Source organism: Gekko japonicus, unplaced genomic scaffold (assembly GCF_001447785.1).
Source record: "Gekko japonicus isolate JY-2015 unplaced genomic scaffold, Gekko_japonicus_V1.1 scaffold797, whole genome shotgun sequence".
In the NCBI taxonomy this organism is placed as follows: Eukaryota; Metazoa; Chordata; class Lepidosauria; order Squamata; family Gekkonidae; genus Gekko; species Gekko japonicus.
Window position 1 is genome coordinate 646569 of NW_015160859.1, and position 27439 is coordinate 674007.

At 44.7% G+C, this 27439-nt stretch overlaps 1 protein-coding gene across 1 annotated transcript in view; it reads left to right on the forward strand.

Annotated features, from left to right (window-relative positions):
* Window positions 1–24091, forward strand: part of COCH (cochlin) — a 62109-nt gene extending 38018 nt beyond the window's left edge. Inside the window, exons 9-12 of the mRNA XM_015421800.1 lie at window positions 2758–2861; window positions 12571–12797; window positions 13839–14355; window positions 23796–24091. Coding sequence (XP_015277286.1) covers window positions 2758–2861; window positions 12571–12797; window positions 13839–14355; window positions 23796–23971 — 1024 coding nt within the window. The 3' untranslated portion in view covers window positions 23972–24091. The remainder of the gene's footprint in view (window positions 1–2757; window positions 2862–12570; window positions 12798–13838; window positions 14356–23795) is intronic.
* The last annotated feature ends 3348 nt before the right edge of the window (window positions 24092–27439 follow it).

The window sequence follows — 27439 nt, forward strand, 5'->3', positions numbered from 1 at the left end:
TCCTTCTTTTCCTTTGATGACATTTTGGGTGTAGAGATTGAGGCTGCTCTGGGTCTTGCTGCTGCGGCTGCAGACGCTTCTGAGCCTGTTCTTGTTCTTCTAGTCTCCGTTTTGGCGAGTTACACTTTTTCACTTTTAAAATTTGTTTTGATTATAATGTCCAAAACCTTATGTGCGCACAGGCTATTCACCTTCTTTTCGTTTACATCAGATAGTTTTAAAACCTTTAAAAAAGCATTTTAGTTTCAGGTCCTCCTCAAAATGTCGGGCGCAACTTCTCTATGGTTATCTGGGTAGAGTAGGTCGGTTTTGCTGTTCCGGGTCCCATCTATGCGCTTGTGCTTACATCCGGTTCCCTGCTTGTCCTCTTCCGACTCCTTCTGGTTATTCCAAACCTCTCTAGGAGCTGTGCTTGTTGGTAGTTTGCCGTCGGAAGAGATTTATTGGTACTCCGACCCCTTTTCTTCCCGCGATGTTTCTCGTCAGTTTCGTTTTTCAGTTGCGCCCTTATCTCTAGCTAGCCGCAGGAATGTTCAACAATAGCGTTTTTCCCATTTTTAAAGCTTTAAATCAAATCGGGTTTTTTCCGGAATTAGTCTCTGGGATCGTCTACTTGTTATCCGCTCAACCGCTCGGGTCAAATCGCGTTAAAATCAAGTTCAGGTAAGCAGAGCATTTAATTGTTATCAAGCGCGTCTATACCGGGATTGCATTGCTTCTTTTAGTTCACACCAAAATTACAGTTTTATACACCATTGTTCCTACTACTTTCTGAGGGTTTGCCTGCAAAAATGGTTGTTTCTTTTGATAGCTAACGAGATCAATTAACTGTTTCTCAGAATTCATAAGCTTCCTTGAGCAGGACTCTGGCATAAAAATTCTCTTCATAAATAAATATATCTTAATATTTATTTAAATATTTGTAACTTGCCTTTACTCTTGCTTCAAGATGGCTTACAGATAATAGTTAAAATGTTACAGATTAAAACCATATTAAAAAATCCCCCCCCAAGACACCTGCTGTTTGTTACCCCCATGAAGAGCCCTGGGAAGCAATTTTGCAGCACCTCCTGAAGATCTCCAGTGCAGGGGGTCCCCTCACCTCTCCCGAGAGTCAGAATGGGAGACACAGCGGAAAAGGCTTAGGTGCCAGTTGATGCCAGAGATCTTTCATATGCTGAAAGAAAAATAAGCAGGGGAGTGAAGCATACACCAATTCTCAATTAGACAAGAAGCTTTAGAATGGGAAGCAAATATCAAAGAGATTCAGCATTCTGGCCTGGAGTTTATTGCCTACAGAACTCCCAGTTGCTTAAAACAACAATTTGAGCCATCACTTTACATATGGAAATTGTGGGCTGCCTAAAAACTCACATAAGTCCTAACAGGCCCTGTGCCTCTGGTACTCAAGGATCAACATAGGTCATATAGAAAAACTTCTATACCTAAAGCTCACCACATAGCGCTTATTCTACTGGCACAAATAATGAATGCAGAGAATGTGGCAAGTGGGAGTCGTAGGAAAAGAAAGCAGCTGTTAGGTATAGTTATGAGTAACCCAGGAGATCGTTTAGAAAATGCTAAAGGGGAATGGAAGGATTTTTTCCGTCGTCAGGCCCTGGACAGAGAAGTTTAAATAAGTAACCCTGTAAATGTAATGTCTACTCTCCCATATCTGGCAGAATCAAATAAGGGGTCGGGCAGTATTTCCCAGTGAAATTGTTTGGAACTTGCTTCAGGTTTCACCTAGGACAATGGGAGCCAATCCACAACATAACACTCGCCAATTTGTAGCAAGACTCCTAAAAACCAAAGAACTTAAATTCACTGGAACAGTTGAGCCTCATTCTCACAGGCATCACGGAGGATTCTGAGAGGGCTCAACAGTGCAAGTGTTTGCACTTTGCTCTTCTCACATGTGCTCAAGCACAGGCTATGAAATAGGGTCTTAAAGGGAGTGGGCTGTTTGTACACCTTTTTCAAGCCCTCCTGCTTTGTCAGGGCAATTTACCTATGCTTAGAGAATGAGTAACTTGGAAAGGAGTTGTTTATTCTGTTCCAAGAGCACATGTGGGCCCACAAGACTTGCCCACCCCTCCCCCACTTTCTTACAGGGCCTATCATGGCTCCCAGGCTCTGCCACAGCCAGTAACAATCACGCTGGAGGTAGGTGCATTCTCTGTGCTTGCACAGAGATTAATCTTTTTACTGGGGGGGATGTAACCATCCATATACTTCTTTAAGATTTCAGATTTTTCAGCAAACCTAGGAGTCTGACAAGTTTGCAGGAAAATCTGTTAAATGTTGTGCGGCCCCAATCCATGGATTTAGAGGTCCACAGATAGGGGACACACTTCACTATTAGATATACAGATTGCACACACTTCCCATCCCCACAGTGTTCCATCACAGTGCTTGCTGATCAGGACCTTCCACAAGGGGGAGCTATATGCACAACAGAAGTGAATCATAGGTGAATTGTTTTAAAGTATGATTTTAAGGTGGCAGGCAATCACATATTTGCTTAACTATAAGCTATATTGAATTCAGTGGAATTTACCTCTGAATAAATGCATGAAATCAAGGAGCACCAATGATTTTAGGCCTGATGTATGTCACTTACTAATGTATATATAAAGTGGAAGAAAACAGTCTAGTCAATACAAAATTAGTTTTAGAAGATTTTAATAAATGAAATTTTTTAAGGAAAATGTGGGCCGCCTTCACAGTTTGTTCTGCTTCATTTCTTTTTTACAGTGAGCATCCAAAAATTGAGTTTTACCTGAAAAACTTCACTACAGCAAAAGATGCTTTATTTGCCATAAAAGAGATAGGCTTCAGAGGCGGCAATTCCAATACAGGTAATTACAAGCGCATGAAAGCGAAACATAAGAATATTAAGAATAACTATGAAGTTTATCTTCTTTGGCATAACATGGGATCACATTTGACCTATTTTTACTTGAAAACGTTACTGCTGCCTTCTAAGATACCAGACATTGAAATGGTTAGTGGCTGAAATTTCTCGATGGGAAAAAAAGTTTACGTAACTTACTCCACAGTCAGAATACAAAGAATACAATATATAGCTCCATTGAACAAAGGACATTTTTATATGGAAATAAGCTTCTCAGAGAGACTAACTAGGCTTGACATTTTACATATGTACACTTACAGGAACTCATAAGCATCATGTTCATCTGGTTAGACCTAGACCGACTACTGCTGCTAAACAAACTGTCTGGTCTGAGGACCTTGGGGTTTGTTTATATGGATAAATGCAGTCACTCAGCAAAATAAATTCTGGACACAAAGTTTTAAAAAGGACTAAGTACCCCATTTATTTATTTATCAAATTTCTACCCCGCCCTCCCAGCCAAGGCTGGCTCAGGGTGGCTTACACAGGAATAAACACATAAATTACACTAAAACATAAATTACAGTTAAAACAATTCTAAAGCCATCTAAACCTTCCGACATAATAAAGTGCTAGTAGTCACTATTGTTAGTTTAGCGATGGCAGCCATTATTCAATACTCCCTTCTCACAGTCGGCTCCTAGACCTTCCTTTAGTTGTCCTATAGATGGCTGGCTCAGGCTGATATTGGAAAATTCCAGGGGGGCAGGGCTTTCTATCCGTCAGCTGTTAGTTGTTAATTGTTGGCAACAGCTCCAAAGGCCTGATGGAAGAGCTCCGTTTTACAGGCCCTGGGGAACTGTAAGAGGTCCTGCAGGGCCCTGATCTCTTCTGGGAGATCACTCCACCAGGATGGAGCTGCCACCGAGAAAGCCCTGGCCCTGGTTATTGACAGCCTGACCTCCTTGAAGCCCGGGAGGGCCAGTCGGTTCTGGGGAACATGTGGGGAAAGGCGTTCCTCAGATATGTAGGCCCCTGAACATAAAGGGCTTTAAAGGTAAGCACTGGCACCTTGAAATGAATCTGGTATGCTATCAGCAGCCAGTGCAATGCCTTTCGGACAGGCTGGATGTGCTTCCAAATAGGGAGTCCCATCAGAAGCCTGGCCACAGCATTTTGCACCAGCTGCAGCTTCTGGATTTGCGACAAGGGCAGCCCCATGTAGAGAGCATTAAAGGTAAAATGTAAAGGTTTCCCTTGCTCGAAATCCAGTTGAATCTGGCTTTAGGGATGCAGTGCTTATCTCTGTTTCCAAGCCAAAGAGCCAGTGCTGTCCAAAGACATTTCCATGGTCATGTGGCCAGCATGACTAGATGCCGAGGCGCATGGAAACCTTACCACCTAAGTGGTACCTATTTATCTACTTGCTTTCAAACTGCTAGGTTGGCAGGAACTGGGGCCAGAGACAGGAGCTCCCTCCATCACGTGGCACTAGAGTCTCGAACTGCTGAGCTACAGACCTTCCGGTCTGCAGTTCAGCATCTTAACCACTTGAGCGTTACAATATTCCAATCTCAAGGTGACCATCGCATGGATCACTGTAGCCAAGTCGTTGCATTAGAGGAAGGGAACCAACTGCCTGATCAGCTGAAGATGGTAAAAGGCTGATTTGGCAGTGGCTGCCACCTGAGCCTCCAACGCTGACACCAGTGGTGCCCTATCGAAGGTCAGGAGCGGGATCCCTACCCTCAGGCTGCCCCGGCTAAGGCACAGGACCTCCATCTTCATCGGATTCAATCGGCTCAGCCTAAGCCAACCAGCCACGGCTTGTAATGCCCAGTCCAGATCTTCTGGTTTGGAGTCAGACTGGCCACCCGACAGCAGATATAGCTGGATGTCATCCGCATACTGGTGACATCCCAGCCCATGTCTCCGGGCAATCTCAGCAAGGGGGCACATATAGATATTAAAAAGCATCAGGGACAGCACTGCCCCATGAGGCACTCCACAACCCAGTGGGTGCCTTCGGGATAGCTGTTCCCCCAGTGCCACCCTCTGTCCCCAACCATGGAGAATGGAGGCAAGCCATTGCAAGGCCAGCCCCTGGACTCCAGTGTCAGCGAGGCACTGGATCAGTAGTTGATGGCTGACTCTGTCTAACATTGTTGACAGGTCCAACAACAACAGCACTGCTGATCCGCCCCAACCCAGATGCCTCTGGAGGTTGTCTGTGAGGGTGACCAGTGCCGTCTCTGTCCCATGACCCAGGTGAAAACTGGACTGGAAGGGGTCTAAAATGGAAACATCATCCAAAAAGCCCTGTAACTAAATTGCCACTGCCCTCTCTATTATCTTGCCCAAATAGGGAAAGTTGCCCAAATAGGGAGCTGGCACCAATGGCGCCCCACCGAAGGCCAGAAGTGGGACCCCTACCCCCGTACCACTCCAATTCAGGCATAGGACCTCCATCTTCGTCGGATTCAGTTTCAGTCGACTCAGCCTAAGCCAGTCCACTACGTCCCGCAGCGCTCGGTCCAGATCTTCCGGGTTAGAGCCAGACTGACCACCCAACAACAGATATAATACTCTCTTTACAGCTTTGACTGCCACCTCACAGGATCTCATAAATGTCCTATAAGATGTTCTTGTAGCTTTGTTGCGGGTGCACCGCCACTGTCTCTCTAGCCATCTTAGCCCTTGCTTCATCAGCCGCAGCTCCTTGGTAAACCATGGAGCGAGCCTACAGTGAGGGCACAGAAGGCATTGGGGAGCAATCTCGTCAATGGCTGTCAAGAGTCAGTTATACCAATCCTCTACAAGCTCTTCTAACGAGCCACCAGGCAGCATCAGATTCCGGAGAGCCATCTGAAGTTGCAGAGGTTCTATTTGGCTCCACGGGTGAGCCAAAATGTACTTGCCGCCCAAACAGGTGGGGTGAAATATTCAGACGGGCCTTCAAGGCAAAGTGGTCCCACCATGGTACCGCCAAAGCGGTAATCCAGTCCACTGTAACCCCCTCCACGAAGATCAAATCAAGCATGTGCCCAGTGGGTGGGAGTTGTTACATATTGGGAGAGTCCTAGTGCCACCATGGACAACTCCAGGTCCATTGCCTGAGTAGAGGCCGCATCATCAGCATGGACATTGAAATCACCCGGGACTATCAGTCTAGGTTGTCCTAATGCTCAGCATGATACGGCCTCCACCAGGGATGGCAGGCTATTGGCCGGTGCGTTGGCCAGTCAGTACACCAACCAAATCGCCACACTCTCCTCAGCTTCCCACACTAGGCCGGCCCATGTTCCTCGATGGTGGGAGTGCTCTGAAGGAGTAAGCCTCCTGGATGAATAGAGCCACTTCTTCCCCCCTCCGCCCCCTAGTCCGCAATTGGTGAAGGACCGAGAACCCAGGAGGAGCCAACTGGGAGAAAGCTACTGTCTCCCCTTCTCGCACCCAGGTCTCGGTCACGCACACCAGGTCTACGTTCTGCTCCTGCAGAAAGTCCCGAATGACCATGGTCTTATTATTTATAGACCTGGTGTTACACAATGCCAATGTTTGGGGGGGGGGGTGTCAATCATCCTAGTCCCACTACCTACTACCTTTGGGATGAGATGCAGGCTGGAAGGGGGCTGAGCTTCTCTACTTCTCCATCCCCTTCCCTTATCTCCATGCCCGGTCCAACCACTATACTTCCCCCTCCCCTGGAGCACTGGAATCCCTTGCCCGGTCATCATCACACCTAATGATCTTTGCCAGCTACAAACCAGCTGTGAGCCTCAGACTCCTACTACTTTCTGAGGGTTTGCCTGCAAAAATGGTTGTTTCTTTTGATAGCTAACGAGATCAATTAACTGTTTCTCAGAATTCATAAGCTTCCTTGAGCAGGACTCTGGCATAAAAATTCTCTTCATAAATAAATATATCTTAATATTTATTTAAATATTTGTAACTTGCCTTTCCTTTTGCTTCAAGATGGCTTACAGATAATAGTTAAAATGTTACAGATTAAAACCATATTAAAAAATCCCCCCCCAAGACACCTGCTGTTTGTTACCCCCATGAAGAGCCCTGGGAAGCAATCTTGCAGCACCTCCTGAAGATCTCCAGTGCAGGGGGTCCCCTCACCTCTCCCGAGAGTCAGAATGGGAGACACAGCGGAAAAGGCTTAGGTGCCAGTTGATGCCAGAGATCTTTCATATGCTGAAAGAAAAATAAGCAGGGGAGTGAAGCAGGACCTTCAGATCAACTTCAATCACTTGAACTTCAAGGAATGTATGCAAAGCAGAAAAAAACCCAGTAAAAGGCCAGGTCACTGGACCAATAAAATAAATAACTCACTTCTGTGAGGCAAGTTCTTAAAATGTCTATTATCGGGTTGAATTTAATCTCAGTCCCAGTTCATCATTTCAGTGCAGATTGTAGTCAGTCCCACCCTATGAAGCCTAAGGAGTAAGTGATTCAACTCACTAATTAACTCTTGTGAATAGATTAGGGAGGTTTCCAAGGACAATTCTCCACAATAAAAAAATCTTGCAGCTGAATGTAGTTATGCTGTGAGCAGATTGCTTACAGTGACTCGCAAGGCTGGGTCCTGCTAAATTTATAACCCTTTCCGACCAGCAAACAAAATAAAAGCCTAAACTACCTCCATTCCTTACACAAACATATACCATTTAGGAAATGATAAAGTGAAGCACCAGCCCTGTTGCCTGCTTTTCCCTCATTTCTCAGACATCAGCCACAGGCTTTTTTTTCATTTCCCACCAGCTGATTCTCCTGTCATCCCTGATGCTTTGGTGGTGGGGGGGGAGGCTTGGCATTGCACTGCTGTCCCTTCCTCCATCTCTTGAGCTCCAGGGCATGCTTTATCCTTCCCCTTGTGGCCCACAGATTGGTTCATGAGTTGTAGGAGAGGAAAGAGGAGAATAGGCAGGGAACTGCATTATCTGTCCTTCCTACCTTCCTTACCTGATTTACCTTTGCTCTTAAAACTGTAAGTGGGTAAAGGGGGCAATCCTGTTTCAACCATTCATAAATCAGATATGCAGAATACACAGCACATGTGGAATGCAGCTCCACATAACATTCCTGTTAAGGGAGCTTAGGTGATTTCTCCTACCATTCCCCTAGTGGCGAAACGGGGACCCGCCCTCAACCCTGGGAGACTGAGCAGCTGTTCTGTGGCTCGCAAGCCGGTTTTTGCCTTCCCACCCTTCCTGATGGGGCTGTTTCCCTTTGTTACATGCTGCCACCACTCACTGGATTCACCCCACCTTCCTAGAGGGGCAGTGAGACCCCTCTGGCTGATTCCCCAACCTTGGGAAGTTGGTACCACAATCTTTGGGCGCCCCCTGGAGAGTTGGCAACCCCTCCCATTTGGCCCCGTTTGGGTTCCCTGGCCTCCCTTTTGTTTCTGGTAATGTGCCAAGTGAGGAGGACTAAGTGGTCAAGGCACCCCAGGTCTTAAACTCAAAAAAGGTTTATTTGAGCTATATACATATTAGGCACAGAACTTAAACACATGCACATCAACACAACCTGGGCACAGAAAATAAACAGGATTTAAAACACCATTCCTCTGTCCCCTACACACACCCTCTCTATCTCTGGAGGTTGTGGGCCTCAGGATGGGATTTACTTCCCCCCTCCTGTTTTTGTAGAGAAACCCCAGCCCTCTTCAGGACTGGTCACTTGCACTGTTACCCTCCTGGCTGTCTCCCAAGGTTTATAGTGGCCTGGATGCCCTGAAGTCTGTAGTAACAGGAGCCCCACCTGTACACTCCCTTGAAGCTGCCGTTCAAGCTGAGCTGAAGGCCAGGCTAGGCTGAGGCTGAACCCCCCACTCAGGACCAAAGCCTTTTTCTCCCTGGCTCTGCCCCTGGGGTGTGTCCATATTTTCCCACACTTTTCCCTAAAGCTTCTGGGAACCGTAGGTAGGGAGGTATGGTAGCTCCATTGTTCCCTATGGAGTACCTCCCCCCTCCTAAGGACTACTAGGCTGGCATCCATTTTAAAATACCCTGCTGCCTCTGCATGGCAGCCATTTTGTTACACCCTTCATCAACTTCAACAGCAATGGTGGCTCTAAGCAGACAGCCCTGACATGTCAGTGTACATATGTAAAATGTAACATCTGGTTAGACCCTTCGAATTGCCCTTTAGAAGTTTGTGTATTTATTTATTTAGAACATTTATTAGCCACATTTCTACCTTGTGGAACTCCAGGCCACTTACAATGTAAACAAAACATTTATTTATTTATTTAATTAATTAATTTATACCCCACCCTCCCCATGAAGGCAAGCTCAGGGTGGCTTACACAATTTGATACATAAACATCTATAAAAGAACACATATAAGACCACAACTGAAAGTTCCAATTAGGACTGCCAGTAAATAAAAACTAAATTAATCTCAATTGGGAAGTTGTCTCCAAATTACAAAAGTATATTGCTTCAAGGGAAGTTTTACTGAGAGGTGTATGTGTAATGTTCATAAATCCTCCCTAATCCACTAAACAGGTGATGACTTTTAATAAGGAGAATAATCTTCAGAGTGTCTGTCTTCAGTTAGTGGAAATGAAGGGGTCACTATTAAACCTGTATTTTTGGTGGTAACATGCATGCATACTTGTCCACAGGTCCCTGTGCTAAAGTAGCTGTGGGTAGGGAAACATCCAACACCATGAGTAGATTTGCTATACTTAGAAGCTAAAAGGAAGGGGAAAGGTAGCAACTGGATTGGCATGCTGTGGCATAGATCCAGTCATGGCAGCTCTTGCATGATAAGTTCAGGATAGCTAATAGGGGTTTGGGGAATCAGTAGTTATGCCTTCCCAGAAGCAGGGCAACTGGACCTCATTATAGTTCAACTGAGACCAAATGGCATAATATGCTGGAACCATACCAAACAGAGGGAAGGACATCAAAGAGGGTGTCACATATAGAAATTGTGTAATAAACTTGAAGGAGAGCCAGTTTGGTGTAGTGGTTAAGTGCGTGGACTCTAATCTGGGAGAACTGGGTTTGATTCCCCACTCCTCCACTTGCACCTGGCTGGATGACCTTGGGCAAGCCATAAGTCTGGCACAGCTGTTCTTGAAAAAGAGCAGTTTCTGTCAAGAGTTCTCTCAGCCCGACCTACCTCACAGGGTGTCTGTTGTGGGGAGGGGAAGGAGTTTGTAAGCCGCTCTGAGACACCTTTGGGTAGTGAAGGGCGGGGTATAAATCCAATCTCCTCTTCTTCTTCTCCCACACTGACCAGCTGACCATCTAAGACAAGCCCTGCTCTTTGCACCCCTGCCTTTGGAGGGGAGGTGGGTGGTGATGAAAGACAGCACTTTTTCAGTGGTGGCACATCACTTGTGGAATGTTTCTCCTTGAGGCTTGTCTGGCCCCTACACTACCCTCTTTTAGGCACCACAACAGAATGTTCAGGCTTTTAATTAAGGGGCTGATTTTTAAAGTCTGTTTTTAACCTGAGAAAAAGATTAATTTTAAGCTGTTCCCTATTTTATGCTTTGGCTGGGTTTTTAGTTCATAATTTTTATGTTTTATGTTAGTTTTGTAAGCCACCTTGGGCAGGTTTCTTAGAGATGTGACATAGAAATTTTCCAAAAAATACATCTAAAATTGCACATTCAAATAATGCATCATATATAGAACCATTCTTCCTGGTGTAGATACCAGTAGGCAAGTGGTGTGAGAAAAAATAATAATTTTGGATCCAGGATTTAGAGAGGACACCCTTACATTTTATTTTTGATTTTCAGGTAGGATAGTACCCGTTCAGGATTCAAAGTCATGCTTTTCTCCCAAGCTCGTGGAATTCACAGGACTTCATTTTAAAGGGAGAACCAAATCCAAGGGTCTGGGGCAGTTCTTTTTAAAAGATAATGGCACTAAATTTGCAAAGAATACGTCCGTCCCCCCTTAATCTAAGGACCCCCTAAGTTTCAAGCACAATGGACAAAGGGGTTCCATTGTAGAGACTCTTGAAATAAGTGCCTCTCAATGCACTTCTCTCCACTGTTTCTTATGGGGGGAAATGGAGTGTAGCCAAGTAGGAGAACACCTGCTGCTGCCATTAAATTTCTGGCCTCATCCTGTGTCTTTATGTACTCTTGCTGAATTGCATTTTTTTAACCTTTCCAATGAAAGTCTACATTTGCCACCCTTCCCTGTTGTGCTCTGTTGTCTTTAACAGAGTAAGAAAGTCTTTCTATGCAAAAAAAAATGCCCCACCCTATTACTGCAACCTTTGAAAACTGTTTAGATTTCTCAAAATGTGTGTGTGATTGCATGTGATGGATCAGTCATCCACTTGCTATGAGATAACATGTCTCCATGCTAAACTACTACTACAATTTAAAGGGTTCCTAGTGGGTGGAGTCTCTCATGCCTCTGAAAATGTCATCTGGCTCAGATCAGCAGCTGCAGGCCTTAAAAATTCCTTCTCTGGGGTATGTCTCCAATGATGACTGGTTGGGAGCACTCTGCTGAAACTTTGCAAGGGGCAAGTTGGAAGGGAGAAATGCCGTCACCCAGGCAAGCGGGAGAATCAGAGAAAAACAATGCACCTGTTTTTGCTAATGCTAATAAACATATGAACACAAAAAACAACATGGATTTTTCTTGTGTGTGATTTTCTAATGCTTATGAATTTCAGGTTTGTGTTTACTGTTTCAGAAATCATGGTAATCACCTGGAACAGTGATTTTTGTGTATATTTTTAGTTTGGTAATTTCAGTGTGCACCCCCTTAGATGGGGGCAATTTTCCAGAATTGTTACAGAAATCTGGGATTCTTAGACATTACGAAACACACACACCAAAAAACTGTGCAGTTTTTCATGTTCAGATGCTTACAAATAGCTGCAAGTTTTTTTAAAAAATTCCCCTCTGAATTTCCCAGGCAGGGACCTCAGAAGGCAGCTCCTGTCCAGTGCAAGTCAGGCACAGGGCCCAGCAGAACTGCAGTTCTAGCTTGCTCCCTCCTTCCTTTTGGGAAGGGGTAGAGTCCTTTTTTCTCTTCAAGTAAGATGGCTGGGGGCATGTTGTTCAGGGGCCCATAGAATTGGACCCCTTGGTCCACTTTGCTTGAAACTTGGGAGGGGGGGTGTCTTTAGTGGACAGGCAGCACTAGTTCCCCTGAAATATTTGGTGCCATTTGGTTGAAAAACAGCTACTCCATCCCCTATGAAAAAGTGTCCCATCAAGAATAATGGCAGAGCTACAATTCTGGCTCACTAATTCTTCTTTCCCTTCTGTTCAGGGACTGGGGCCCTTTCCAGGGCTGTTCTTTCCTCCTTGTCTGCTGCTCTGCTAGTAGGATGGCTGGGGGCACCTTGTCTAATTATCTTGAAACCTGTGAGGTCTTTAGAGGGAAGACTATGATCTGTGCAAATTTGGTGCCATTATCTTTAAGAGCAGCTGCCCCCAGACCCCCAAATTTGTTTCTCATTAAAAATAATGATCCTAAAAATCTGGAACCCTCCCCCCAAAAAAACAACAACCCCACACTGATTTGAAACTTGAACTGGTAATGTCCTGTTTGAAAACCAGCAATCATACTAAAGGTCTGTCCACTAAAGACCTGGATACAATTTTTCTTGGTGCATGCCCCCACCCTGAAGAACTAGCAGAGAAAATTGTTTATAACAATAATGAAAGCAAATAACTATCTACATTTTTTTCTTTTCCCCCAAATCAGGAAAAGCCTTGAAGCACACAATACAAAGATTCTTTGCTGTAGAAAATGGGGTACGCAAAGGGATTCCTAAAATCATTGTAGTTTTCATAGATGGCTGGCCATCAGATGATATTGAAGAAGCTGGCATAGTGGCCAGAGAATTTGGTATTAATGTATTTATTGTGTCCGTTGCAAAACCTGCACCTGAAGAACTTGGGATGGTTCAAGATGTTGGCTTTGTTAACAAGGTGAGGAGAGGATTTCCTCGTTTCCATTCTGTCTCTACTAACATAAGCAACAACCATATGCATGGCTTTGGTTTGAACACATGAAACTGCCTTATACTGAATCAGACCATTGGTCCATCAAAGTCAGTATTGTCTGCTCAGACTTTCAGTTGCTCTCCAGGGTCTCACACATTTCATATCATACACCTACAGCCAGATCCTTCAACTGGACATGCCAGGGATTGAAACTGGGACCTTCTGCATGCCAAGCAGATAATGTGGCACCAAGCGTAGCCCCTTCCCATGAGGCACCTCCACTAGATGAGTTTTTTGTCTGAAAAATTAATGGTAGCCTGAAGAGACTGCATGTATTAAGGGGAGAGAAGCATCCATTAAAGGCTGAGAAGTCTAAGAAAAAGGAATGGTACAAGATAGTGTAGGCATGCCAAGGGAATTGTGTCACATCACTAATTATGATACAGTAAATATCCAACTCAAGCCTATGACAAATTCCACACAGCAATTACAGTAATTGTGATTGGGTGAGATACCTGGGGGAAGTAGCACATTTTCCCCATTGTTCTAAATACTGTGCTTTGGATGCTGTGAAAATGAACTATTTTTAAAATATTAAGGGAAGACACAGGCACACACACACCCACAAAACTCTGATTTGGGTCCATGAGTATGGCTCCCATATGGGGATTCCCCCCTTTAGCCCTTTAAAAACCACTTTCCCTTTCCCAGCCAATCTATGCTATATCTTGGATGTGTTGGAATGAGACGGTGAAGGGAATGGGTAGGGGCTTCAGGCCATGGGCAGCCTGGCATAATCAGCATTGTACAGCATTTTTGCAGATGCATTACAGAGGAAAGGGGGAGGAGTAAGGCATCATGCAGAGGAAAAATAGGTATGGATCTGGTTACTGCTTGTTACCTCTCCATTTGTGCTGCAACAATGGGTGCATGTTTTGGTGTCCTCATATAGATGCCTTAGATAAAATCAGTTCATTCTCCAGAGGTCCCCAAATCCATGGCTGTTTTGTTTGTTTTTATAAACAGGCTGTTTGTCGAAGCAATGGCTTCTTCTCATACAACATACCCACCTGGTTTGGTACTACAAAATATGTGAAACCTCTCATTCAAAAACTGTGTGCTCATGAACAAATGCTCTGCAGCAAGACTTGCTACAACTCAGTCAACATAGCTTTCCTGATTGATGGTTCCAGCAGTGTTGGAGACAGCAACTTCCGTCTCATGCTTGAATTTATCGGCAATGTTGCCAAAGCATTTGAGATCACAGATATTGGTTCCAAAATTGCAGTGGTACAGTTTACATATGATCAGCGCATGGAGTTCAGCTTTACAGACTATATTACAAAAGAAAGGGTTCTTGCTGCTGTTCGAGGAGTTCGTTATATGAGTGGTGGAACTGCTACTGGAGAAGCCATTACATACACAACCAGAAATGTTTTTGGACCTGTGAGAAATGGACCGAACAAAAACTTCCTGGTGATTTTGACCGATGGCCAGTCTTATGATGATGTCAGAGGGCCTGCTGCTGTTGCTCATAAAGCAGGTAAATGATTCTAGAACAAATTTAAAATGTTAATACGTTCACAGAACTGTAGGCAGACAGCTAGGTATGAAACCTATCATAAATTTAATGCATGAGAAGTTAACTCCGTGAATTAATGCATGAGAAGTTAACTCAATGAACTCAAGCTGGTTTTAAACCAGCACGACTGCTGTGACTATCCCCAAGCCTAACAATTGTCAGTTGATATGAGTATGTTAGGAAGTTTGAGAAAGCTACAATTCCCCAAATTTCCAACATTCTGGAAAATTCTGTTTCTGAATGCTTGTAGTCTGAGTGGATGTGCATGTCAGAAGAAATTTCTTCTAGTTGCTATATGCACTATTGTAGAATCATCCTTAAGATAGTTCCAGGTAGTCACCCGTGTTGGTCTGAAGCAGTAGAACAAATTTAGATTCCAGTGGCACCTTTAAGACCAACAAAGGTTTATTCAAGATATGGGCTTTCATATGCATGCACACTTTTTCTAATACATTAGAATGGAAGAGCGCTACTGTTGTTGCTTGATCTCACAGCAATGTTTGACACAGTTGATCATGATCTTTTGACTCACTGCATTGCCAGTGTAGGAGTACATGGGGTGGCCTTTCAGTGGCTTTCCTCATTTCTCCAGGGTTGGGAACAGAGGGTGGTACTGGGTGAGGATGTGTCCTTTAGGCAACCCTTATTATGTGGGGTTCCTCAGGGGACACTCCTTTCCCCAATGTTATTTAACATCTATATGAGCCCCCTCGCCCAGCTGGCAAGGAGTTTCAGGCCTGGGTGCTATCAATATGCTGATGACATCCAGCTGTATGTTATTGGATGGATGGCTGACCCCGCCAACCATCGCCCTGCCAAATCTGGCTGAGGGACTGGAAGCCGTGGTGGGATGGCTAAAAAAGAGCAGCCTGAGACTGAATCCATCGAAGACAGATATTCTGTGGCGGGGGGTGGGGCTTTGGGATTGGAGTTCAGGTTACCAACCCTTGACAGGGCCCCACTGACACCAGCACCATCTGTCAAGAGTTCAGGCATGACTTTGGATACCTCCCTATTGATGGAGGCCCAAGTCATGCATATTACCAGGCTGGCATTTTTCCACCTTTGTCAAGCTTGGCAACTGGCTCCTTTCTTGTCATGCCCTGACCTAGCCACAGTAATCCATGCAATGGTCACCTCCAGGCTAGACTACTGCAACTCACTCTACACTGGCCTACCCTTGAGACTGATCCAGAAACTTTAGCTGGTTCAGAACGCAGTGGCGCGAGTCCTGATGGGAACATCGCAGATGGCACATATTTAACCAGTGCTGCACCAGCTACAATGGCTTCCAGTAGAGTACTGCGTCAGGTTCAAGGTTTTGGTATTGACCTTTAAGGCCTTGAGCAGTCTGGGACCAACGTACCTGCAGGACGACCTCCTCTGCTATGTCCCCCAGAGAGCCTTGCGGTTCACTGATAACAATTTGCTGGTGATCCCTGGCCCTAGGAATGTCCGGCCGTCCTCGACCAGGGCCAGGGCTTTTTCAGTCCTGATCCCAACCTAGTAGAACTCTCTGCCGAATGACACCAGGGCCCTGCAGGACCTTGTGCAATTCTGCAGGGCCTGTAAGGCAGATATGTGGCGCCAGGCTTTTGGTTGAGGGCTGCAATGGTTGGTTGCACTGGCTGGTACCCTTTCCCTCTCCCCGCTAGGTATATTTTGCTTAAGTTTCCCTCTCCTGCTCCCACCAAATGGCCAGGCAGTCCAGAATGGGAACAGAAAATTGTAAATCACCATCTGGGATCTTTTATTCTGGTTTTATCTCTTATTAACTGTATAGATATTTAAAATTTTGTATTTTATCTTATGGCATTTTGCCTTTTGTACATCACCCAAAGCCTGGAATAACCCAGGATAGGACGATTAATAAATCGAATTAATAATAATACTCTTTGTTGTGGTCTCTGTGCAGTCCCACAAATGGGTTGGACACCTGCGCACGACCTCGACCGGAGAATTTCCGAGCTTGCCTCAGGAGTCTTTTTGGCGAGCTCTCTTCCTGCCCTGGGGATCAGACATGCAGTGCGCATGCCTGGAGAGGGGGAGAGAGCCGCCTCCCACTCAGTTCTTCTTTGATCGCCTTCGTGTTCACACCTCGCTACCGTCGCGCTTCAATTTGCCTCAGCTGAGTATCTGCTTTGGAGCTCTTCGTCCTGGTTCTTCTCATTTCTTCTTTCTTACTTAAAAAAAACAACAGCAGTTTACTATCTTTATTCACTTTCATTCTTACCCCCCCCCCCCTTTAGAAGGTGTTTGTATGGGCCGCACCCTATTTTTCAAGTTGTGTCACCATTGCCCAGCCAAACTCCCATCTAACGACGGCCACGACCTCTGTTTGATTTGTTTGGGAGAGTTCCACCACGTTGATTTGTGCCCCCATTGTGCAAAGTTTACTCGTCAGGCCTGTAGAAATAGGGCAGCGCACCTCCGAATGGTTCTTTTAGAAGCGGCATTGCACCCTACAATGTCCTCAGTAGCTTCTCCGGCTTCTTCTGCCCTGCAGAAATCTTCTTCACGCCCCGACAATGCAAAATCTTCGAAGCATAAAGGTAAAAAGCGCGAAGAAAAACTCCCATCGAAGCTGAACTTGAAACCAAAAAAGAAGAAGAAGCTGAACTTGAAGCTATCAACGTTGGCTTAAACTCTGAAACTCGATCCTGTCGTGATCTCTGGTCTCTTGACGTCGACTCCCATCATATCTTCTGGAACGGCATCTTCTAAGGCTCACCTCCAGCCTCCCACTCCCCCGCCGACCTTGACCTCCCCGGCGGACCATATCCCACCTGGTCAACAATTGAGGTTGCCACTATGGAAGTCTTCTTCTCATCATGGTTCTCCTCAGTCGGCTTGTCAATCTCGGTGCCGTGACTCCCATATGCCTATCCACCCTTTGGATTACAGGGAGCCTTTTCTGTGACGTCGTTTTAGGTCGAGATCCCACTATGATCGAAGGGCATAAAACCATCAGAGGTCACCTTCTCGATCAAGATCCACATCTGATTACAGGTCTTGGTCCCCAGATGTCAGGCACCAAAGAGCGTATTACCCATGCTCTTACTCTCGGTCTTCTACTCCACATGAAGACTGCTATGACTGGTTCCGGGATTCTGATCTCCAGAGGCGTCGGCTGACTCCGCCTTACTCCAAGCGCTCACAGTCTGTGGCCTCCATCCATTCCTTGGAGCTCGATCAGCCTCCAGATGCATTGATGTCAGTGGATGCCCCGAAGCATTCTCCCTTAGTACCTTGGTACCGCCCACCCACGGATGACCAGACACCTCTTATTGTCTCTCAACATCTTCGATCACTGTCTCTGGACTCAGTGTCTGACTGTTCTGTCTCGGGTGACCTTGACCCTGACATAATTCCTATTGACAATGATCCTCGTCGTTTGGGCTCTGTCTCTCCAACTGAGGGCCCAAAGGCCTATTTGGAGCTTGTCGCATGGATGGCCACAGCTCTCCAAGTGCAAGGTTCTACCGACAGTCCAGCGGTAACCGATGTTGTTCATAAACTGCTGCAGGCAGACTTACCACCTTCGACAATCTTACCACTGCTTCCGGTCCACCTATCGGTGCTTAAAGAATCCTGGGACCATCCTGCCTCTGTCCCTCCAATATCAAAGCATTATGATGGCCTTTATAAGGTCCAAGAGGCCTCCAGAAAATTCTTCTTCACTCAGCCTCATCCGAACTCGATGGTTGTTCATTCCTCTTCAAAATCTGAACAGCATCGCCAATCTGCTCCTCCCGATCGTGAAGGTCATAAGATTGATGCTATCGCAAAGAAAACTTACTCTGTCGCGTCCATGAACATTAGAATTGATACCTACCTATCATACCTCTCCGCTTATGCATTTAACATAGCCACTGCTGTTCGTCCGGTTCTTGAATTTGTCCTACAGGAACACCGTCTTACACTGTCAGCTGCCCTGTCAGAAATCTGCACGATTTCTAAACAACAAATTACCTCAATTCGTCATGCTGTTACCTGCTCTTCTAAAGTCCTCGCTTCTTCCATCGCTCTTCGCCGTCATGCTTGGCTTAGGAGTACTTCTCTCCAGACGGATGTTAAATTTAAAACCGAGGATCTACCAATTGATGGTGAAGGACTTTTTCATTCCACTACGGATGAGACACTGAAAGCTGTCGATGACAGTAGGAAACAAGCTCTAAACCTTGGAGTCTCTACTTCCACACCGCGGCCTCGATACCACTCATGGAGGCCATACTACAATAAGCACTAGCCATCCCCTGCTACCACCTAGCAGTGGAGGAAGAAATCCTACGATTCTCATCCATCTCAACGACCCTGGCAACAACCGCCTAAAAAGCCGCAACAGCCTAAGCCTGCCTCCACCTCCTTCTTTCACCCCTCCCATTGGGCTCTTCCCCTTCCTTCCAACCTGGGAAGACATCACTACCAACTCCTGGGTCCTTACCATCGTATGGGTCAGGTACGCCATAGAGTTCATTTTGCCCCCAATGCTTCATCATCACACCCCCAGATCCATTACTTCGTCTAGAGGTCCGGACACTCCTTGACAAAGGGGCCATCGAGATCGTCCCAGAGGTGCAACGAACTCTCAGCTTCTACTCCAAGTATTTCCTAGTTCCCAAACGGGACGGCAGTTTTTGGGCTATCATGGATCTTCGAGATCTCAGTCATTCTGTTCACTGCAAGAGGGTTTCGCATGGTCACCTTATAATCTATCCTTCCTCTCCTCCTGAAATCCGGCTGGCTGGCGTCAATAGATCTCCAAGACGTCTATTATCTTGTCACCATCCGCCCCCAACATTGAAAATTCCTCCGTTTTGCCGTCGGAGACGCCCATTATCAATATCGTGTCCTTCCGTTCTGACTTTGTACGGCCCCCATTGTCTTTTCGAAAATTATGGCCGTAGTTGCCGCCGAGCTACATCATCAGGGGATTGTTCTTTACCTCTATATCAACTACTGGCTTCCTGTTGCTCCCACAGAGGCTCAACTTCTCCAAGACGTTTGAACCACCCTTGCATCCTACCTTGGGACTGTGTGTCAATCTTTTGAAATCTGCACTTCAACCTGTCCAGGTTCTACACTTCCTAGGAGCCCAACTCGATACCATCTTAGAGATGGCCTTCCTTTCTGAATCGAGAGCCTCGGACATAATGGCCTTGGTGTCCACCTTCATGACATGTTCGCGACAATTGGCTTGATCCGTCATAAGGCTCCTGGGTTACTTCACGTCCACTGTCTTTGTGGTCCAACATGCCAGGCTGAGGATGTACCCTCTTTAGCTCTGGTTTTTCCGAGCCTTCAATCTTCAAACCAGCACTTGGCACACAACGCTCTCGATCCTGTCCCTAGTGCTAGAATCCCTGTCGTGGTGGTCCGTCCCGCAGAATCTCCTATCGGGCATACCGTTTCAACATCCACCTCCGGAGATCTACCTATCGACAGATGCATCCCTTTGGGGTTGGGGAGACCACTACGGGACTCTGTCTGTGAGAAGAAATTGGTCGCTCCGAGACAAGACTCTCCACATCAGTGCTTTGGAGCTTCGGGCTGTTCATCCAGCTTTGGTGTTGTTCCTCCCAATTCTTAAGGGCAAAATTGTCCAGATTGCCTCGGACAACATCACAGCAGTCTTCTATATCAACAAACAGGGTGGGACCGCTTCAGTCTGCCTCTGTCACGCAGCCGTTCGTCTCTGGACCTGGTGTCTTCACCATGCAATTACGATATCGGCTATCCACATTCCAGGTGTTCAAAATGTCAACACCAATATTTTAAGCCGCTCGGTCCCGCAGGACAACAGATAGTCCCTTCATCCTCGATTGCTCTGACCCATCTTTCTAGAGTTCGGACTATCGACGGCTTTGCTACCCCAGAAAATGCTTGCTGTCCCCTCTTCTTCGCTCGGGGTCCACCATCTACTTGATCCCTCAGCAATGCCTTTCTTCACAAATGGAATGGGACCCTGCTTTATTTTTTCCCTCCCTTTTCTCTTGGTATAGTGGTTAAGTGTGCGAACTCTAATCTGGGAGAACCGGGTTTGATTCCCCACTCCTCCACTCGCACCTGGCTGGATGACCTTGGGCAAGCTGTAGTTCTGATAAGAGCTGTTCTTGAAAAAGAGCAGTTTCTGTCAGAGCGCTCTCAGCCCCACCTACCTCACAGGGTGTCTGTTGTGGGGAGGGGAAGGGAAAGGAGTTTGTAAGTCGCTCTGAGACTCCCTTGGGTAGTGAAGGGCGGGGTATAAATCCAATCTCTTCTTCTTCTTCTCATCTCGAGGGTTCTTCAGAAAATTGTGGCGGATGCCATATCCTGCATCCTCATTACTCCTTGGTGGCCACGCCAAGTGTGGTTCCCGCACCTGCTTTGTCTCTCCAACAGCCACTTTCTTCATCTGCCTCATATGCCCAATCTCCTCTCTTGAGATTGGGGCTGAGTTCTCCACCACAACCTGGCCTTTTTCAAGCTCACTGCTTGGAGGGTTCTGCATTAGACTTCCCACCTGAAGTGTCGGAAGTATTACTTAATGCGAGAAAACCGTCTACCCGGCGGAACTATTGTTTCAAATGGAAGAAGTTCGAGTCTTACGCGTCGCAACACTGCTTCGATCCTACCCAGTCTTCTCTATGAGATATCTTCTCTTACATGGTGTCTTTAAAGGACTCTGGTCTGGCATACTCTTCTCTGAGTTCACCTTGCTGCCATCTCCGCGTATCACCCTTTGATGCAGGGCTCCACTGTCTTCTCTCACCGCTTGATGAGGTCCTTTCTGAAAGGTCTCCTTTGTCTTTGTCCACTGAGAAAACTGATGGTGCCTTCCTGGAGTTTGTCTTTAGTCCTCGCCCAACAGCTGGCTAAGCCTTTCAAGCCCATGGCTACTGTAGATCTTCGGCTCCTGTCATGGAAAACGGCCTTTCTCATTGGCATTACAACGGCTCACCAGGTGGGAGAGCTTGCTGCTTTCTGGGCAGACCCTCCATATACAATTTTCCACAGGGACAAGGTTGTTCTGCAGTCAGATCCCTCCTTTCTTCCTAAAGTGGTCTCTGCCTTTCATCTCTCTCAGTATTCTGGTCCTCCCTACTTTCTTTTCGAACCTGGCTGACGCACCACAATGAGCCCTGCACTGCCTCGACGTCAGAAGGGCTCTTTCCTTCTGTCTGCACTGCACGCAGCCCTTTTGGAAATCTCCGAGGCTTTTTGTTGCCTATGCCTCCCCATGTAGGGGCAAGGCTATCTCCTCCCAGTGCTTGTTGAAATGGGTGACCTCGACCATAGCCCTTTGCTATGAGTTAGCCCATCAGCCCATACCTACCTCTGTCACTGCTCATTCCATGAGGGCAGTCTTGACTTCAACTGCCTTTCTGGCTGGTGTCCTGTTGGAAGACGTCTGTGCTGCTGCCACGTGGTCTTCGACATTGACTTTCATGTCCCACTATGCACTACACGTTTGAGCTTGACGGGATCCTGGATTTGGCCAGGCGGTGCTACGCTCTCTCTTCACCTGATGCTTCTGTTTCTTCAGGTAGGACCTGTAAATGGAAATGATATCCCTATGTCCTAACCTATTTATTGTTTCTTTTAGCTGCCAGTTCCCTCCTCTGACTGGTTTAGCTCTTTTAATCACCCATGTGTGGGATTGCACAGAGACCATGACGAAGATAAATAGGTTGCTTACCTGTAACTGATGATCTTCGAGTGGTCATCTGTGCAGTACCACAATCCCACCTGACCTTCCCCACTGCTGGCATCTCCTGATCACTTACCTTGAGTTGATGGGACTTAACAGTAGCAGTCAAAGGAACTGAGTGGGAGGCGGCTCTCTCTCCCGCTCCAGGCATGCACACTGCATGTCTGCTCCCCAGGGCAGGAAGAGAGCCCACCAAAAAGACTCCTGAAGCAAGCTCTGGAACATTCTCCAGTCGAGGTCGTGTGCAGGCACCCAACCCATGTGTGGTACTGCACAGATGACTACTCGAAGATCATCAGTTACAGGTAAGCAATCTGTTTTTTATTATTATAGACAGAGGCTGAACAGCATATTTACATGTAACATGATTAAGATATTATCAGGTCAGGTTATCAGCTAAGGTTATCAGGTCAACAGTTGTTTTGATTTAATTAAGGGGGGCAATAAATATGTCAACATAGGAGATAAATGTGTAAAGGTATCTTTTCTAATTGTGGGAAGTAAACTGAGACTCTCCATTAGTCTCCTCTCAGGCGTGGAGGTAACTTAACAGCATTTTTCTTCTTCACTGAGGTGGGTGCAGTGTTCTATCAACAAAACATTTCAATATTCCCTGTATTACATTCAGTATTCAGATGTAGTATTCTGAAAAGGAAATACACTAAAATACAGAAGATGTATAGTCCTTCTTGTCAGGGGTCATTTCGTAGAAAAAGAGCTAGGGGAACTCATTAGCATAACTCATTAGCATATGCCACACCCCCTGACATCAGGGGCCCGGCGGTGGACCTGCAAGGCCAGCGGGAGTGCGAGGAAGCCCTGCCAAGGCCCTCCCTGGAGCCAGGCAGGCAGGGGTGGGGAGAGGCGGGGAGGAAGCAACTTACCCTCCCTCTTCTCCTGCCTCCTCCATGCAAGGACTGGATGAGTTAGCATATGTAATGAGAGAAGAAACCAATATCCCTCTTGAGTCCTGGGGAGGTTTTTGTTCCAAGTGTTGTAATAACTTGTAATTCAGCAATTTCCCTTTCCATTCTGTTCCTGAAGTTCCTTTGTAATAAAACAGCTACTTTGAGGCCACTCATTGAACGTCCTGGACGGTTGTTCTCCTACAGGTTTCTCAGTCTTGTGATTCCTGGTGTCAGATTTGGGTCCATTTATCCTCTGGCGTAGGGTTTGTCCTGTTTGCCCTATGTAGAGAACCACAGGACATTGTCGGCATTTTATGGCATATACAATGTCAGAAAATGAGCAAGTGAATGAGCCTCTGATGGTCTTAAAGGTGCCACTGGACTCTAAATTTAATCATCCTTAAGGTCATGAACATTTCTGTGTGTTCTGGGTCAGCATGCCTCACTACAAATTTGGATACTGCAGTTGTTAAGACTAATTCAGGATCCATATTTTCTTCTTCCTGGTTCTGTGACATCATTCCACTGGTAGCATGTAGAAATCAGACAGGCTTTTTCAGGGACCCCATGAAAAGCAGTGTTGGCAGAAGCAGCTTTTGAAATACAAACCTAGAAAGTCTTGTGGCACCATCAATAAAATAACAATAGGGCATATGAAAGTATTTTAAGTTAGCCTTTCAGGACCCAGAACATCTTCTCTTATTGTAATGGACTAACACAGCTACTTCTGTTAGAATTTGAAATGAAGAATTTTGAACTTTAAATACGTTTCTAAGCAATGCTCCTTGACCAATTTGTCACAGGTATAACTGTATTCTCCATTGGTGTTGCTTGGGCTCCACTGGATGATCTAAAAGATATGGCATCTGAACCAAAGGAAACACACACCTTCTTCTCAAGAGAGTTTACAGGACTGGAGCAGATTGTTCCGGATATTATTCGAGCCATTTGCAGGGATTTCTTGGACTCTAATCAGTGAATAGGAGGCTCCAGGAGACCATTTTAAACCACATCAGGAAAAGCAAGTTCTCTCTATGGTACAAATGTTCTGTTGTTCTAGCACACAAAGTTGCAAAATTTGGGGTTTGTTTATAAAGGGCTACTATTCTGCTTTCTTTAAGCAAAACTTCTACTGAAATCAGTGGAAGTCTTGCTTAAATAAGTATTGCAGAATTTATCCCAAAGCTTTCATCATATATATCATCAGTTAAAGTTATAGTTAAAGTTACTTGATATCCATTTTATGTATATAGAGAAAATACATGGCTGCTCCTGGCATTAAATGCTGTTTGCTACTTAAATCCTCTCTCAAATTAAAGTAATCTCAAATAACATTTCCTCTACTGTATATAATTCTTTATTCTAGAATGTCAGATTAAAAGGAAGTTTTGGTGCGTACGTAGGTATCAGAAACACACTGCCAACATTACATTTCTATAGGAACTACTTGGTGCCTTTTAGGAAGAGTTGTATGCAGGAAAGGTAGGTTACCAACCTACAGTTATTAAATTGGGATGGGTAACCCTTTTTGAAGATACTTATCCTCTTTTCAAGTAAGCAATAAGGGGGTGTGTGGGGAGGGGAAATCTGTTTTTTCTTTTAAAAATAGTTTTGTTATTTCTGTTAATCCTCCCTACCCAACCTACCCCTTCTTCTCCAATCCAACTAGGCCTGCAGCATGATAGGGCTGCTATCTCTTCTCCCACTTCCAACTTCCTTTGGCATCTCATACATGTCTACAGTACTGCATCTTTCTGCACTGTGGGAAATTTAGTAGCCCCAGAGTATAGTGTTGCATTTTGGATATATTAGAAGGTCCAGGGTGCCAGGGGAGGCCCACCAGTCCACATCATCCTGACTGGGCAGCAGCATATGCAGTAAATGGGAAAGGGCATGAGAAAAGTCTAAATATTATCTCACCCCCTTCCTCTAGCCCCTAAGTACAGTAGGCAGCCAGAGACTAGAACAACAGTGGTTTTGTATTTAGTTATTAAATTCAGTAATATTCAAATGCACACTCCTACCAAAGAACTCACCAACTTGCTAAATTTGGATTTCAAAAGAATGACTTGGTTATGTTGATCTTGATATAATTAGTACTGTTTGAGAAACTACTTGATTTAAGGAAAGAATAATTTTATTATTACCATGTATACATTTTCATTTTTTAAAACTATTAAAAATATTTTAAAATGTTCACTTTGAAAAGTTAAAACAGAATAAATATGTATAAATGTGGGCTCTGACAATGTTTATTACATTAATTTGAAACCCAATTTTCAGCACACACACAAAAAAGATCTCAGCCACTTTTCACAAAGAATGCTTTGCATAATTTTGGTTATGGGCTAGAAGAGTAAGCCTGAGTAACTGGCAAGTTTGTTTTCAATGAGTCTGACTTTTCTTTTAATGCTTTATGATCTAGGTTTGTACAATGACACAAGTGAGGAGGTAGAATTTATCTCCCTGGTGCCAGGATCTAAAGCAAGATCCATTTGGCAACAGGGCTGTATGAATGAACCTGGGTATGTAGAACCTTCATGCTTTGTTTTCTTTCAGTTTTTTCTCTCTTTTATGCAACTGTATTGAATTAGTAGCATTTTACAATTACTTTGCAAACATTAAACAAGATTCAGCATTTCATTGTGTGTGTCTGCTACATATCCAGTTGTGTTCAGTATTACAATGGAACTGTAGCTTTTCCTTGGTATATAGATGCTGTCTTGATCAGATAGGTACTCAGGCTTCCCTAAACGTAATTCTACATAATTAATCAAAGATGGCATAAAGGTGGAAGAGGTAGGTAGGAAAATGGTGGGGGTGCTGTATTTAAGCAACTCTGTTTAAGGCACTGGATCTCATATTTCAACCAAGTTTAAACGTTTATCAAATAGGTTTAAGTTTAGAGAAAACTGTTTCCAGTAATGTCTTCATCACAAAATTTTTAGTGTACTGTTAAGTTTTTAAGTAATTGGAAGTTACATATTGTGTCTAGTCTGCTTGAATAAGACATTTTATTCGGAAAGGTTATCAAACCTCCCATCTGATATAGTGTAGTTAAACTGAAGCATTGGAAAAACCACATTGATCCCTGAGTAAAAGGGGTGTTTTAATGGCAGTTGGACTTAATTTAAATTCAGGCCCTTCAGATTAAATTAATTATGGGTTATCCAGCCAAGTTTTTCATTTTACCTTGCCCAGTTCTCCTCCTTACATTAGCCCCTGCTGCAAATGGCTTCTGCTACAGAACTGGGGCTTTGGAGCAATTATGAAGGACAAGGAAAGGATTATGTGACTTTTAATCATGTAAAAATAATTTATGAGTGGCACTATTACCCTACATATGAATGGTAAGAGAACCTTGTATTTTTCTGTCCAGTTATTTTATCTGTCGCTGTACTATTCTGCTGCTGGTGTTTAAATCACCCAGGTACTCAAAGAAATAATACCGAATTCACTCCTATTACTAGACATTTACCAAGTGGGGGGGGGGGGGGACCCTTCTATTTATAAAAATTTTACAAGGGGGGGGGGGGGGGGACACATTTCCCATTGAAAATACATATTTTTTACAGAAACCTGAAAAATGCTGTTTCCGCATACTTTTTATGACAAGATTTCATGAGATGTTATAAATCAATAAACCAATAACAAAGAATGCAGCTATTGGTATCATTAACTACATAATCATTACAATAAAGCAAGGAAAATTTAAATACTTATTTCTTTTCATGCTTTTTATTTTAAACCCTGCACTATTAAAGCTTTTGGGCTGTAAGAAAACAATCCCTACTACATAACATGAACATTGCTGGAACTAAGGAGATCTGGGGGTACCTAGATAAGAGACCATCTGAGAGTAATATGTAAACTTATGTACACTGCTGTGAAGTCTACAGTAGAAAAAAGACAGGATATAAATGTAATAAAAAAATTAAATCATACGACCATGTAATGAGCTACAGATTGTAACCAATCAATTCATTATTTTATTCAGGTTCAATCACAATTTTCCTTCTCAGATACGTTTTGTTTTTTTTTGAAAAAGTATGCTACTTTGGACATGACAAAAATTTGTCTGAAAGAAAAAACAGAAAATGTATGGGTGTGTGTGTATGAGAGTGAGAGAAGCTGGTGCCAGATTCCATCCTAAAGCTACTGTAAGCGTCTCTGCAAGGATGTATCCCTCAAAATCTCCTTGTAGGTATCAAATATAAAAAGTAGGGGTGTGCGTTTGGTATAAACAGAACCAAATAAATATCTGGAAAATACCAATACGGCTCAGACTGGAAAAAGCAGATTTATTTTATTTCTTTTAATTTTATATTTTTAAATTTTATTTGGGCTACCGATATGGCTCAACCTGAAAAAGCTGATTTCTTAAAATTTTTATTTTATTTGGGCGAGCCAGCCTCAGCTGAAGCAGCACAGAACTGTTGGGTGCGCG